At 28.0% G+C, this 12,979-nt stretch overlaps 1 protein-coding gene across 1 annotated transcript; it reads left to right on the top strand.

Annotated features, from left to right (window-relative positions):
- The first annotated feature begins 858 nt into the window (after positions 1–858).
- LOC113847049 (arabinosyltransferase RRA3-like) lies at positions 859–3,127 on the top strand. The gene is made up of 2 exons (XM_027475892.1): positions 859–1,244; positions 1,770–3,127. Exons 1-2 carry the CDS (start codon positions 1,080–1,082, stop codon positions 2,886–2,888), a joined length of 1,284 nt encoding a protein of 427 aa, XP_027331693.1. The 5' UTR covers positions 859–1,079; the 3' UTR covers positions 2,889–3,127.
- The last annotated feature ends 9,852 nt before the right edge of the window (positions 3,128–12,979 follow it).

Below are 12,979 nucleotides of genomic sequence, written 5' to 3'. Positions count from 1 at the left end.
ATTACTTAAGGCGAGAAAATAATATATGCTCGTTCTAATTAAATATAATTTTTTCCTTTTTGTTTTATTTTCATTCCAAACCAAAAGGAAAATATTAAAAATTATAAATTCATTCTCGGCCTCTCTCTTACATCATGTCTCCTATTCTAGAAAATAAGCTTAAACAAATAAAAGATTTCTATAAAAGGAAACAACCATTTATTAATCAACCTTCTTCCTATATCGAAAATAAGTAATACTTGGATCATTGTGCCATTATTATCTTTAAAGGGATTTTTTTTTTCTCGTTTTTGAAACGAGGGATTCTTATAATATGCAGATATAACTATACAATATTTTACAAAACAATAGAAGCTACAAATAGTTGAATAATATTTACTTTGGTTTTTTCACCGAAAGAAAAAATTTACTTAGGTTTAAATATATTTTTAAATTTTATAAATGTGATTAAATTAAATTTAATATTTTTAAAAAATTGTTAATTTTAATTTCTATATATTTAAATTTTTTTGAAAATAATCTATGTTATTTCTTTGTGATAAAGTAACATAGATTTAGTGCATTAATAATTATTATGAGATACTAAATAACACGTCATTTAACTTACGTCATTAATAAATGTTAGAAGATAAAAATTAAATTTAACCATATTTAGACATTAAAAATATATTTTATTTCATTTACTTAAAAGGAATATTAAGTAAATGGCTAAATGCTTTTATTTTCTTTCTAAATGTGCCTTGGCCAATTGACAAGTTGGCAAAACCGTAATTTATCTGTTATATAACTTATGGTATAAAATCTTATATTTATTGAATAATTGTTTTTATATTTTGGTCAACTAGAGTGTGTAGTTGAGAACTACTGGTAAGAATAATGGAACTGGCATTGGGTGTTCCTGAGAGTATATAATGGTCCGTCTAGAAAGTGGATCCCATTACCATTCATTTGGCAAACAATGAGTTGACAAAAGGCAAACGAAGAAGACTCACTACGCAGATAGTTCTTTAGCTGTGAATGAGTGAGTTGAAATCTGAATCTGAATATCCTTCAAATTTGATCTGATACTGATAAGCAGCATGGCGGGTCGTAGAGACGCATTGCTCACCAGAGAAAAAGGCCAATCATCACTTGGATCTCGAATCGTCGTCGCCGTCGTCATCGGCGTTCTCCTCGGCTGCCTCTTCGCCTTCTTCTCTCCCAACGGCTTCTTCACTTCCACTCCTCACATCCACAACCCTAAGGTTCCATGCGTTTAATACTTGCAGCAGTAATCTTATATCCTCTTATTAATTCTTCTAATATTAATTACATATTTATTAGCTCTAATATCTTCAAAACATAAGTGAAAGAAAAATTAATAGGATGTAGGTGCAAGTGGGATTTACAATTTCTTAGATTCAGTAAGATAAGTTTTTTCTGTGTTGTTTTCATATTAAAATTGGAGTTTCACTTCAGTGATACGCACAATAATTTAAAGCTCAGCACACATTACCGATTAGAAAATCTAATATTGATCAGAGAACCACACAAAAACAATTACTTAGGACAAAATTTAGATACAGTACGATAAGGCTTTTTAGTGTTGTTCTCAAAAGTTGAAGTTTTAGTTTGGTAATCCATGCAATAAATTAAAGTTTTTGGCACACATTAGTGATGAGAAACTCTAATATTAATTAGAGAACAGCACCAAAAATACCTATAATAATGTATTTAAAGTTTTATCGTTGGAATTATCGGTTATATTGATTGTTTATATTAATTGATAGATGGGTTTATCTGCGTGTGAATCGCCGGAACAAATTGATGCACTGAAAGTTGATATTCTATCGGCGAAGGAGAAGAATATGGAGCTGAAAAAGGAGGTGAAGGGTCTTATGGAAAGGCTGCGTATGGCTGAGCAAGGAAAGGGTCATGCACAGGAACAGTTTGTTGTGCTTGGTGAGAACCACAAGGCTGGTCCGTTTGGCACTGTCAAGGCTCTCAGAACCAATCCACCTGTTATTCCTGATGGATCTGTGAACCCTAGATTGGCCAAGATCTTGGAGGAAGTTGCTATTTATAAGGAACTCATTGTTGTACTTGCTAACTCTAATGTGAAAGAGATGTTGCAGCTATGGTTCACTAGCATTAAGAAGGTTGGGATACCAAATTATTTGGTTGTTGCTTTGGATGACAACATTGAAGAATTCTGCAAATTGAATGATGTTCCAGTATATAGAAGAGCTCCTGATCAAGACGTTGATGTGGTTGGTAAGATTGGCGGTAACCATGCTGTTTCAGGATTGAAATTTCGTATTTTGAGAGAATTTCTGCTACTGGGTTACAGTGTTCTTCTCTCGGATGTTGATATTGTGTACCTGCAGAACCCCTTTGATTATATTTATAGGGACTCGGATGTGGAGTCTATGTCTGATGGTCACAATAATATGACAGCTTATGGGTATAATGATGTCTTTGATGAACCTTCGATGGGTTGGGCTCGGTATGCTCATACCATGAGAATATGGGCTTATAACTCTGGTTTCTTTTACATTAGGCCTACTCTTCCTTCGATTGAGCTCTTAGATCGAGTAGCTGCCCGGATTTCTAAAGAAGACCCTAAACCGTGGGATCAGGCAGTTTTTAATGAAGAGCTCTTTTTCCCTTCGCATCCAGGTTATGATGGGCTTCATGCTGCCAAAAGAACAATGGATATGTACCTTTTTATGAACAGTAAGGTTCTATTTAAGACAGTCAGAAAAGATGCAAAACTTAAGAAGTTGAAGCCAGTGATTGTACATGTTAACTACCATCCTGATAAATTTCCAAGGATGAAGGCAATAGTTGATTTTTATCTCAATGGGAAACACGATGCATTGGATCGTTTCCCAGATGGTTCTGATTAATAGGAACATTAGAATAAATATTGTTCTAACACGGGAAGGATTTATATGCTGCTCCAATTGATGTGATACAGAGGCAATCATTTTAGTTCACCTCCCAGGATCAGTTTTTATCTCAATGCACTTTCTGTATTCTGTTTTCCCACTTGTGTGTTGTACGATTATCAAACAAATATTCTGTACCCTTTGTATGCTCTCAACATTGTATATGTTTTTCTACTTTGTAACGAGTTGAAATTCAATATCTCTGCAATGAATTTTGGTGTTTCCTTGGTGAGATTTTTAACTCTTTAGCATAAAGTAAAGAAATTAACTGTTTTATTACAGTTTTGGGATATGAAATAGCATGGAGGCTATGACTGCTCAGAGATTGTTGTGGGGGTCTTCAAACTGGTTGCCTACATATTGGTTTCAACATTGACCTGGAAAAGGTGCAACCAGTTGAATGTTGCGGTTTTCCATTAAATATCTATTGGTCTGATTTGGCTCTCTTCTCTTGCCACATGGTCTCAAGTCTCCCTACACTTAGTCACTTACAGTATATTTGCTCCTTTCCGTCATTATTTTCCTCGCTTCACATGGAAGGTTTCTTATTTTTTATCCCAGCCAACATGAATGAATGATACATCACATGACAGCCATATAGGAGAATTGAGTTTTGGTGGCATGCAGAAAATGTGAAGTGTTCAATTGAAGTTTGGGTAAGTCAACGCATCTATAATAATGCCCATGAAATCAACAACATAACATGTTATCTAGGCCGAAGATTTTGGTTTTTTTTTCTTTTCCTGTGTTTTATTTTGGCATGTTATGGAAAGCAATTGCATAACCAAGGAAATATTTGAGAGAGACATGAAAGGATATCGTCTGAGTTTGCAGAATAGCTTCTCTTGACAGTGGATTTATTTATCACATTATTCTGCTCAGTCGTGGCTGCGTAGAGTATGAGTCATCATTATTACTTTTCTTTATTTCCTTTTTGGAATTTTCTACTTCTTTGGCTCATTCATTCACATGTTTTCCAGGCTTCGTCCCATACCTGTCCTCTTCTGTAGTACTTCCCCCTTCGTGTCCATGATGTCGTGAAGAAACAAGTCTTTCTGGAAGAGAAAATGTTTTCTTGACACCTAAAGGTATCCTTTTGATTTAGGAGGGTATTTTTCTTATATGGGTATATATATATTAAAAAAATGAGAAAGATTAAATTAATTATATATAAATCACATTTGGTGTTAATTTTTCGTTTTTCAAATAACATAATTTCGGTCAATTGATTCCTTCACGTAACCGTAGCTATTTTTATTCTAGTAGAATATCTATAAATATCTTTTTCTGTTTATTTCGTATATAAACAAACAAGAGTGTTTTTTCTCCTTCATATTTTGTGGTCATAACACTTTTTTTATAACTTTTTTACTACGCAACTTTATTTCTTTATGTGATTAAACTAATGCATTGATACATCCATCAATTTTACATTAATTATTGACAAATTTGTTAAGTTATTTTCTTGACTAGAGTTATTTTATTTATTTTAGTTGATTAAAATATAAATTTAATCTTTACATTTGTTTTACAATTTAATTTGATGATTTTTATAGGTAAAAATGTTTTATTCACTTTTTAAATATTTTTTATATGAGAGTTATCACGAAAATTTAATTTGATTGTTATATATTTTAAACAATTTTAATTTAGTTTATGCATCTATAATTTTAAAAAAAAAATTAGTCCCTAATCTTTGTAAAAAATATTTGTGATTAGGGATTATTAAAAAAATATATATGTATATGAGCCAAATTAAAAATACACGACACTTATAAAGATTAATGTATAATTTGACAGAAAAATATAATTAGCATATTAATAAGAAGAGAATGACATTGTGATAGACGTCAAGACTAAGATAATTTTAAAATATTTTGTACAAAGATTAAATTTAAAAAAATATACTTATAAAAATTAAATTAAAATAATATAACATATATTAGGACAAAATTCATATTTTAACATTTTAGTTTTTTATGCTAAGCTTGGATAAATTTTTTAATAAGTATTTATAGAAGTCAAACATTAAATAGTAAAATGAATTAAACTTATTTATAAATTAAAATTAACTTATTTGACTCTATTTTTTTAAAAATTTCTCTAATTTAATTTTTTTAAAATTTAAAAAAAAATATTTTTAATTTATATATATATTATATTAACTTTTTTCCCTAAAAAAATCTATCCAAACTTATATAAAACTTAATACTTTCCTTTTTATCCTTATAGACATTTTCTTGATTCTCCTTATATGAATACCAATTTTTTTTTGCTTGGCTCATGAAAATGGAGATCCTGCACTATATAGGTTTATACACAATATCAAGAAGTAGTTTTATACATGAAAAGAGAAAAAACTCATTTGATATTTTGTTAAACTCTAACAGCAAAAAAGGACTAGTATAAATACATAAAGAAGAGATTTGGAAAGGGCTACATTGAGAGAAGGGCATGAAGTTTTCATAAAAAAAAGAGAGCAAAAATTTGAAGTAGCAACAAAATTTCAAAACATATTTTAGAAGGAGCAAAAGTTTTTAGAAGAAGACAACCTATTTTCAGAAAGAAAGCAAAATTTTTAGGACACAAACATTTTTTAAAGGAGATATGAGAAAAGAATAGAGAAAGAAATCGTCCCGTTCTAGCCATCTATCATCCTCCAGTGTTGCTCACGTTCAAAAAACTTCTTAATTTTCTTAGGTATGGTCATTGTTCATAAACTCATATTCATATAAATGTATCTCGAGCCTTTTCAAAATGAGAGAAATAGAATAGAAATTAAATAATAAAAATAGAGTCACGGACATTTGAGTAATTTTTCATTTTTCATTTTTATATTATTATTACTTTCAAATGAAAAGAATAGAAAAGCAAGATATGACGTTGGTTGATTGACATGCGCTAGAAGCATTTATGAAATGCAATAGATTTTACGCAACATATTTGATAAAGTTGGTTTTTGTGTGGCATTATTTTATTCCTTGAAACATTTGATAGCATTTGATGAGATTCATAGGGAGCAGCAAGTAGGTATTTAGAATTGTAGCTTGCAACAATGATTGAATCATAGTCACTTTCTTTTTTCTTTTCTTCTTTTTCCTTTTTCTTTTTGTTGTTTTTTCTTTTTTAATTTATTATTATTTTTTATCTTGTGGTGCAACCAAATGTAATAGGACTCCGAAAAGAAAAATTTAAGCTAATGTTAGTGTTGATTTAGTTTGGAACTTTTCTTATTTTTACTTTATTTATTATTATTATTTTAAAAATATTAGGTTTAACCAACTAAATCTAAACAATAGGTAAATAAATAAATAATTTATGTCAAAATAAATAAAAATAAAAATTCTCATAATAATTATCATGTTATTGTTTATATTCAGCATATTTATGTATTTGTGAGTTATTTGTTTTTGGTATTATTATTTTTTATTTTATTATATTAATTTTTAGAAAGATTGAGGTAATTTGATTTTATATTCATGTTTTGATCTTTTTATTTTATGACTAATAAATAGTTTTAAACGTATAAATAGTACAACATTTGCATCAATTTATAATACAAACGTATAGTTTTTCTATTGTCATGTATTATAAATTGATAAAATTCACGTATACCAACATTATCTTAGGTTTTATATACTATCAATATATATATAAAAATTAAATTTAACTTTTAAAATTAATTGATTGTTATTATTTTTACTATTATTAAAATTTATTATATAAAATATTTTCATCATATTAATGCGGCGTTTTATAATGTTATTGTGTAGCGTCTTTACCTTTACACACTTTAAATCATTAAGATTTTTGTGTAGTAACGATATCTTAGGTCCTATGCAATATAAATTTATCAAATGAAGTTATATTCTTTTTATTAAGTAATTAATTTCTTCAATCAATTTAAACGTATTTATTCTTTTCATTAAAAGGAATTAATTTCATATTTTAATTTTTTAAAGTCAAATTTAAGATTTTGATAAATTAAATAACCAATCATTTCTTTATTTTTTATACAAATTTTTACAACATCGATGTGTGATTTACATTACTTTCAATTTTTTAAAATTATAAGATATTTATATATTGTTTCTCGTAGGATATATGTATAACCACATTATCTTATATCATGAATATTATAATTTTATAAAAATAATTTTAATTTTAAAATAAACTTTCTTTTACTAAATTTATTTTTAATAAACTAATTTAAAAAATTTTATAACAGAATTACGTTACTTTGAGTTCTTCATTACACCCAGAGATATGTAGGCATGAGAACTAGAATTGTCGAGCAAAATAATTTTTAAAATAATTTTTTTCCTTTTAAGATACCAATTAACATTTCAATGAATAATTTTTCTTCTTCTAAAATAAAATAAAAATATTTATTATTTAGGAGTTAAATAAATATTTTTTAAAATTAAAATAAATTTGCACAATTAATTTAAGGTAATCATTTTTAAACAGATGTTGTAGGATGTTAATACCTTCCTTACACGTAAATGACTCTGACTCTGGAACTCATTTTTTGTTTCAAAGATCATATTATTTTAAAAGTTTTTTCAAGATTTTATTTAAATAAACTTTGGTAACAACTCCTCTGATTTTTTAGAAAATATTTTTTATTCTTAAAAGATATTTTTCTTAAACACATTTTTGTCATATCATTGTGACTATCCGATTACGACACCCTAGTATGTAATTCTTTACCATAGATTATTCAGTGCAAGACTACAAGACGCCAACTCTATTGTTAATGTAAACAAACATAAAAGTCACAATAAAAGTTAGGTATATTTGTCACGAATTAATACACTCCCACTAGTAATAATATAATAAAATCAATAATAACAACAACAATAATAATTAAAAATATATTTAAATATGTTTTTAGTCTTTATAAAATATGCAAATTGTTAAGATTTAGCCACTGATAATTTTTTAAATAATAAATATTTAACTTATCACTATCGTATCATTATTATTTATCATATTTTATTATAAAATTTAATATTTATAAAATATTCTTTAAAAAAATAATATTTTTCTTCTTAGTCTTTTTCTCTTTCCTTTTTTCAACTTGTGAAATTTTTAATTAAAATTCCTAATTTTTGAAAATCTTCTCTTTTATGCCTCCCCTTAGGAGGTGATTCTAAGGACTCTAAAATAGATAACACAATTTTAGTCTTCACTTTTATCTTTACTTTAACCCTTTCTAAGTCCATCTACTCAATCCAACATGTTGTGGGCTTCAACCTTGCCAATGACTAGCTTTGGGCCCCATCTAGAGCCCAAGTCCCTACGCCAAGGACAACATTGTTCAAGGTACTGATAAGAACTAAGTTTTAGCTAATTGTTGCATAAATTTATGCACTTATTTAATTCAATATATTGAATTTAGATTTTAATTTTCTTTAATATAGAAGAATTTGATTTAAAAAATTTATTTGGCCTAGAGATTAAGATGAAAATTCTTAATTCCTTTTTTTTTTAATTTCTTGATTTACAAGAGTTCAATGAAAGTGGAAGGCAAAGGTAAAAGAAAATTGATTCTGATCCTTTTTCACTTAAGTAAGAATCTCTCGCTTTAGTGAGAATGTGTGAAGCAAACTTGAGGTTTCTGCCTTATTTTTGCTCAAATGAGAATGCCTTTCTAACTTGAGTGAAACTTCTTAACTTGAGCGAAAATTCATTTACTTCATTTTAAAAGAAAGAAGAATAAAAAAAAAGGAAGGATAAAAAAAGGAGAAAACAAAGCAAAGAACAGAGAGTCAAGGTAAGGAGCATTGGACATAAATCGTCACCTTTTTTTTCTTGTGTTGTAATGGTTATTATGAGTAGCTAAAATCTTTTTAGAATTAGATGTAATCTTTTACTTTGAAATATTTTGATAATTTATATATAGTTAACCATTTCTTTAAATGTTGGTGATTTCATTTATTCTTAATGCTTGATTCTACTTTAAATAATAATATTTTGATTTACAATTCAAAGTTTAACTGCAAAGAAAATCTTAGAACCGAATTAAATGAAGCAAGATAAGTTTTAATATATTAATTATTTATTAATTCTTATTTATAATGTTAGAGGATTCATTAAACAATTGAGGAATCATTATTCGTTGAATACTCTTAAAAATTTTATATTTGAAGAATCAATATAAGAAAACATGAAGAGAGTGTATCCACGTTTAAACAATAATTTCTAAATATTTATTCATCAAAATATGAAAAAAAAAATAATGATAGAAATGTATTCTCAGCTTAAACTCTCATTTTTTTTTTCATATCTTAGTCAATTTTAATTCTTAAATTTCTAAATTTATTAACTCAAACAAATTATGCAACATCGATATATTTGTTAAAAGATTTAATTAGAATAATAGAAATTATGAATATATTTACCGATAACTGTAAATACGACCACTTTTACCTTTTTACTAAAATGAAAACTTCTACACTTGCCAAAATCTCAACAGGCATATGCAACCACAAGCTTGTCTTCACCGAAGATATTGCAATCCAATCCTTCCTTTTCAACAAACAATACAACACCTTCCATTATGCTGGCGACCTCGGTGCCTTTCTGGCCGATTCCCCAATCTTCAACTACATCGATTTGGTTATCGCATCTTTCAAAGGAATTATTCAATGGAGGAAGAAAAGGGTTCACATGGCTTTTTGCTGACCTTCTCCATGGGAAGCCTTTGTTCCTTAATCCAATGAATTAGGGTTTCTCTTAGAGTTTCTTGTACACAAATTTTACGATAAGAATCTCACAAAATAGGAAAAACACAAACACAATAAGAAAATATGATATTGGCTTGCTTGCAAACTTCGCAAAGAGAGATGCGAGGGTGGGGAGGAGTTTTAGAGCGAGAGAAGGGAGATAGTGGGGTGACGACAGGCTTTGAGGGTAGGGTAAGAGAGAGAGTTGGAAATTCAAAGGAAACTACGTTGGTATTAAGAGGAGCTGTATTATTGAAATATCAAAATTGAAGTTTTGAAGCTCCTCAAGCAAACCTAAGAAGTGTAGCTTCCATCATATTGGCTAGAGATGCAGGAACTCATCTCTTTCCTCTTACTAGCAAAGAGCCAAGCTTGCGACGTGTATCATTTTTCTTTAGAGGTAAACATGGAGGAAGAGGTGAGGTTGAAGTAAGAGAGCTTAGGGAAGGTGAGGAAAAAAGAAAAGGAAGAAGTAAATAAATAAATAAATTAAATTCAAAAGCTTTTTTTTTACAAATTTTGATATTTTAATAATAAATATTAAAAATAATTATATGTGATAGTAATAAGCTAAATTTTTTTATTTAGTTGATCACTTAATAGAACATTGACAATAAATTCTTATATTTAAAAATATTAGAGAATAAATTCTAACAAAATTATTCTTAATGACTTATTCTAAAAAGTGTTTTAATATAAACCAAACATATAATTAAGTCTTAAAAATATTATTTTAATAATTAGTAAAATTCAAATAAGAACTTTAAAAATATTAACTTAATGCGTAAAAATGTTTGAACGAAAATGGATCATTTAAACTTTTTATGTGAAAGAAAAATAATGATGAAATCATTTTGTTTAATTTTTAAAAATAATCAATTAAAAAACTTAAAAGAATCAAAACTGCACGTTTTTCTATTACAAAGACCAAAACTGCGATTAAACATAAAAAAAATGTCAAGTATTTTAGTTAAGGAATTAATAAGTTAGAGATTAAGAACAAATACTTAAAACACATCAATTGATGAATTAATAAATAAAAGACATTTATTGAAAATCACGTTGAAGGTATATTAATAATATTAGATGTTTCGCATTTTTATGAAAAACAAAGGGTAAATTTTACGGGGTTTTCAAAATTCAATGGATTAGAGTACCTTTTATGAGATGGATTAACAAGCGATTGGACGTGTAAACCAAACAAATATAGTTATTTTGTTAAATTCTTTAAAAATAATTTTAATTTATAAAATAACCACAAGGCAGTTTGAGAAGTTGATAAAAAGATAAACCCTAAACCCTTATCTGAAAAGTTGCTAAAAGACTGCTTGATATCATAGCATTCCAATCCTTGTGACAGTACGACACCCCACTCTAAAATCAACTGTGGACTGAACTTCACGTAATTGGATTCCCTATAGTCATTAAGCATTGCAATCATGAGATTGTGCATTGTTGGATCCATTCTAGGGTTCTTGTCATGCTACATCAAATCTTACACGTTTGCCAAAAAATTGAAACAACTCCAATAGATTATTATTTGCTATATTCAAGCAGTGGTTATGATATTTGCTATTGTCAAATTGTGCATTCTTGATCTGTACATGAATTTTTCTTTGGAATATCATACAAAGGAGGAGAACTTTGCTTTGTAAACTTAATAATCAATTTATGGAATATGTTAAGCTTCAATTCAAGGCAATGGTTTATAAAGTTTTTCATGGCATTCACCTCTTTTAGCTTCACTCAATCAAAGTGTGTACATTTCCTTTTGCCATTGGCTCGACGGCACCTTTGTGGTATTATTAGTATATGCAGATAAAATCATCATAGTGAATCTAATATCCACTCATTAATGAAGTGTAACAAAAAACTATAAAAATTGCTTAAATTTAAAGTTTTAGTTAATTTAAAGTATTTTTTAAAAAAACTTGAGCTTGCTTATTTCTATAAAGAAACTTTTTCTTTTTCAAAATTTTCAACAAAAGTACTTAAATCTTTTACTAAAGGAGGCTTCCCTGAGTGTAACCCACCTTCCTTCCTGATGGATTCCCAACCTCAAGCTATGCAAGGACGACTTATGTTATTAGGAGCATAAGTAAGCTTGAGTCAATCATAATCCCATTTAAACTAACATAAACGTATTATTTTATGGTTTACTTTGGTTCAATTTAAGTAGTATCAAACTTGATTAGAGTCAATTTAATTGCACAACATAACTAACCCAATTCGACCTAACACACACACACACACACACAGAGAAACTATATGTGTGCGTGTTTCTCAAGTAATGCTAATTGATTTTATATTTCTCAAATTTGTTATCCAGAATTCTAATTATGTTGATGTGGGTCACGGAGGAAGATTTTACAGGGCACAACATTCGAAAATGTTGTGTGGTAGAGTAACCCCGAAAGCACAGTATTAGAAGGAAGAGGTGCACATAAAATGGAAGGACAATAATAGGAATGGGGTTGCAGAGACAACGTTGAAACGCAATGCAAAATGCAAAGCAAAGAAAGAAGCTAACTACGTACCCATCACCTTTTCACTCTTTGTTTGGGAACTGTTGTCGTTGGTTGCAGAAGCAGCGGACCCTACCATTTGTGTTGTTTAACTTTTCATCTTCAACAATGTCATGTCCCCAATCACCCCACGTGCCATTTCTGCCACCCGTAGCTTCCAATCAGATTTCATACCCTTTTTCTCCAGCGCGTGTGCATTTCTGTTAATATATTTATAATCTTCAGTTTCAACTCAAGGACAACATTTATGTACTAATTTTTATTTTTAAGTATGCTGAGTGTTATTTATTAATTAAAACTAATTTTTTATTTTAATTAAAAATTATATTTAATATTACTTTAGATTATTGGATAAAACTCTAATCAATACTTCAAATATTGTGCTTAAGTTTATTAAATTTTTAATAGAATAAAATTTAAGTACAATACAATACATGTTTTTGTTTTTATTTTTAATTAAAATCAAGTTTTACTTTAGGAACATGTATCAATTTTTATTTTTTTATTATGTTAAAATATCTAGATTGAACTTTAAGTTTAATTAAAGAATAAAAAAAATACTTAAGTTACAAATTTAAGTTTTTTCTTTTCTAATTTCTTCAACGATATATGTTAAGAAACATTAAATATAAATTACTATAAAAATATACATATTCTTATTAATTTGAGATGATATATATTTTATTTTTAATAAATTTTTAACTTTCTAACATGTGTTGGTCAACACACATTATAAATATTGAAATGTCCTTTGTCAGTCATATGTGTTTATTGCTATGCTATTTAAGTTGTT

This window comes from Abrus precatorius, unplaced genomic scaffold (assembly GCF_003935025.1).
Source record: "Abrus precatorius isolate BTA unplaced genomic scaffold, Abrus_2018 Scaffold8, whole genome shotgun sequence".
Taxonomy (NCBI): domain Eukaryota; kingdom Viridiplantae; phylum Streptophyta; class Magnoliopsida; order Fabales; family Fabaceae; genus Abrus; species Abrus precatorius.
This window is presented reverse-complemented; position numbering and strand designations above follow the sequence as displayed.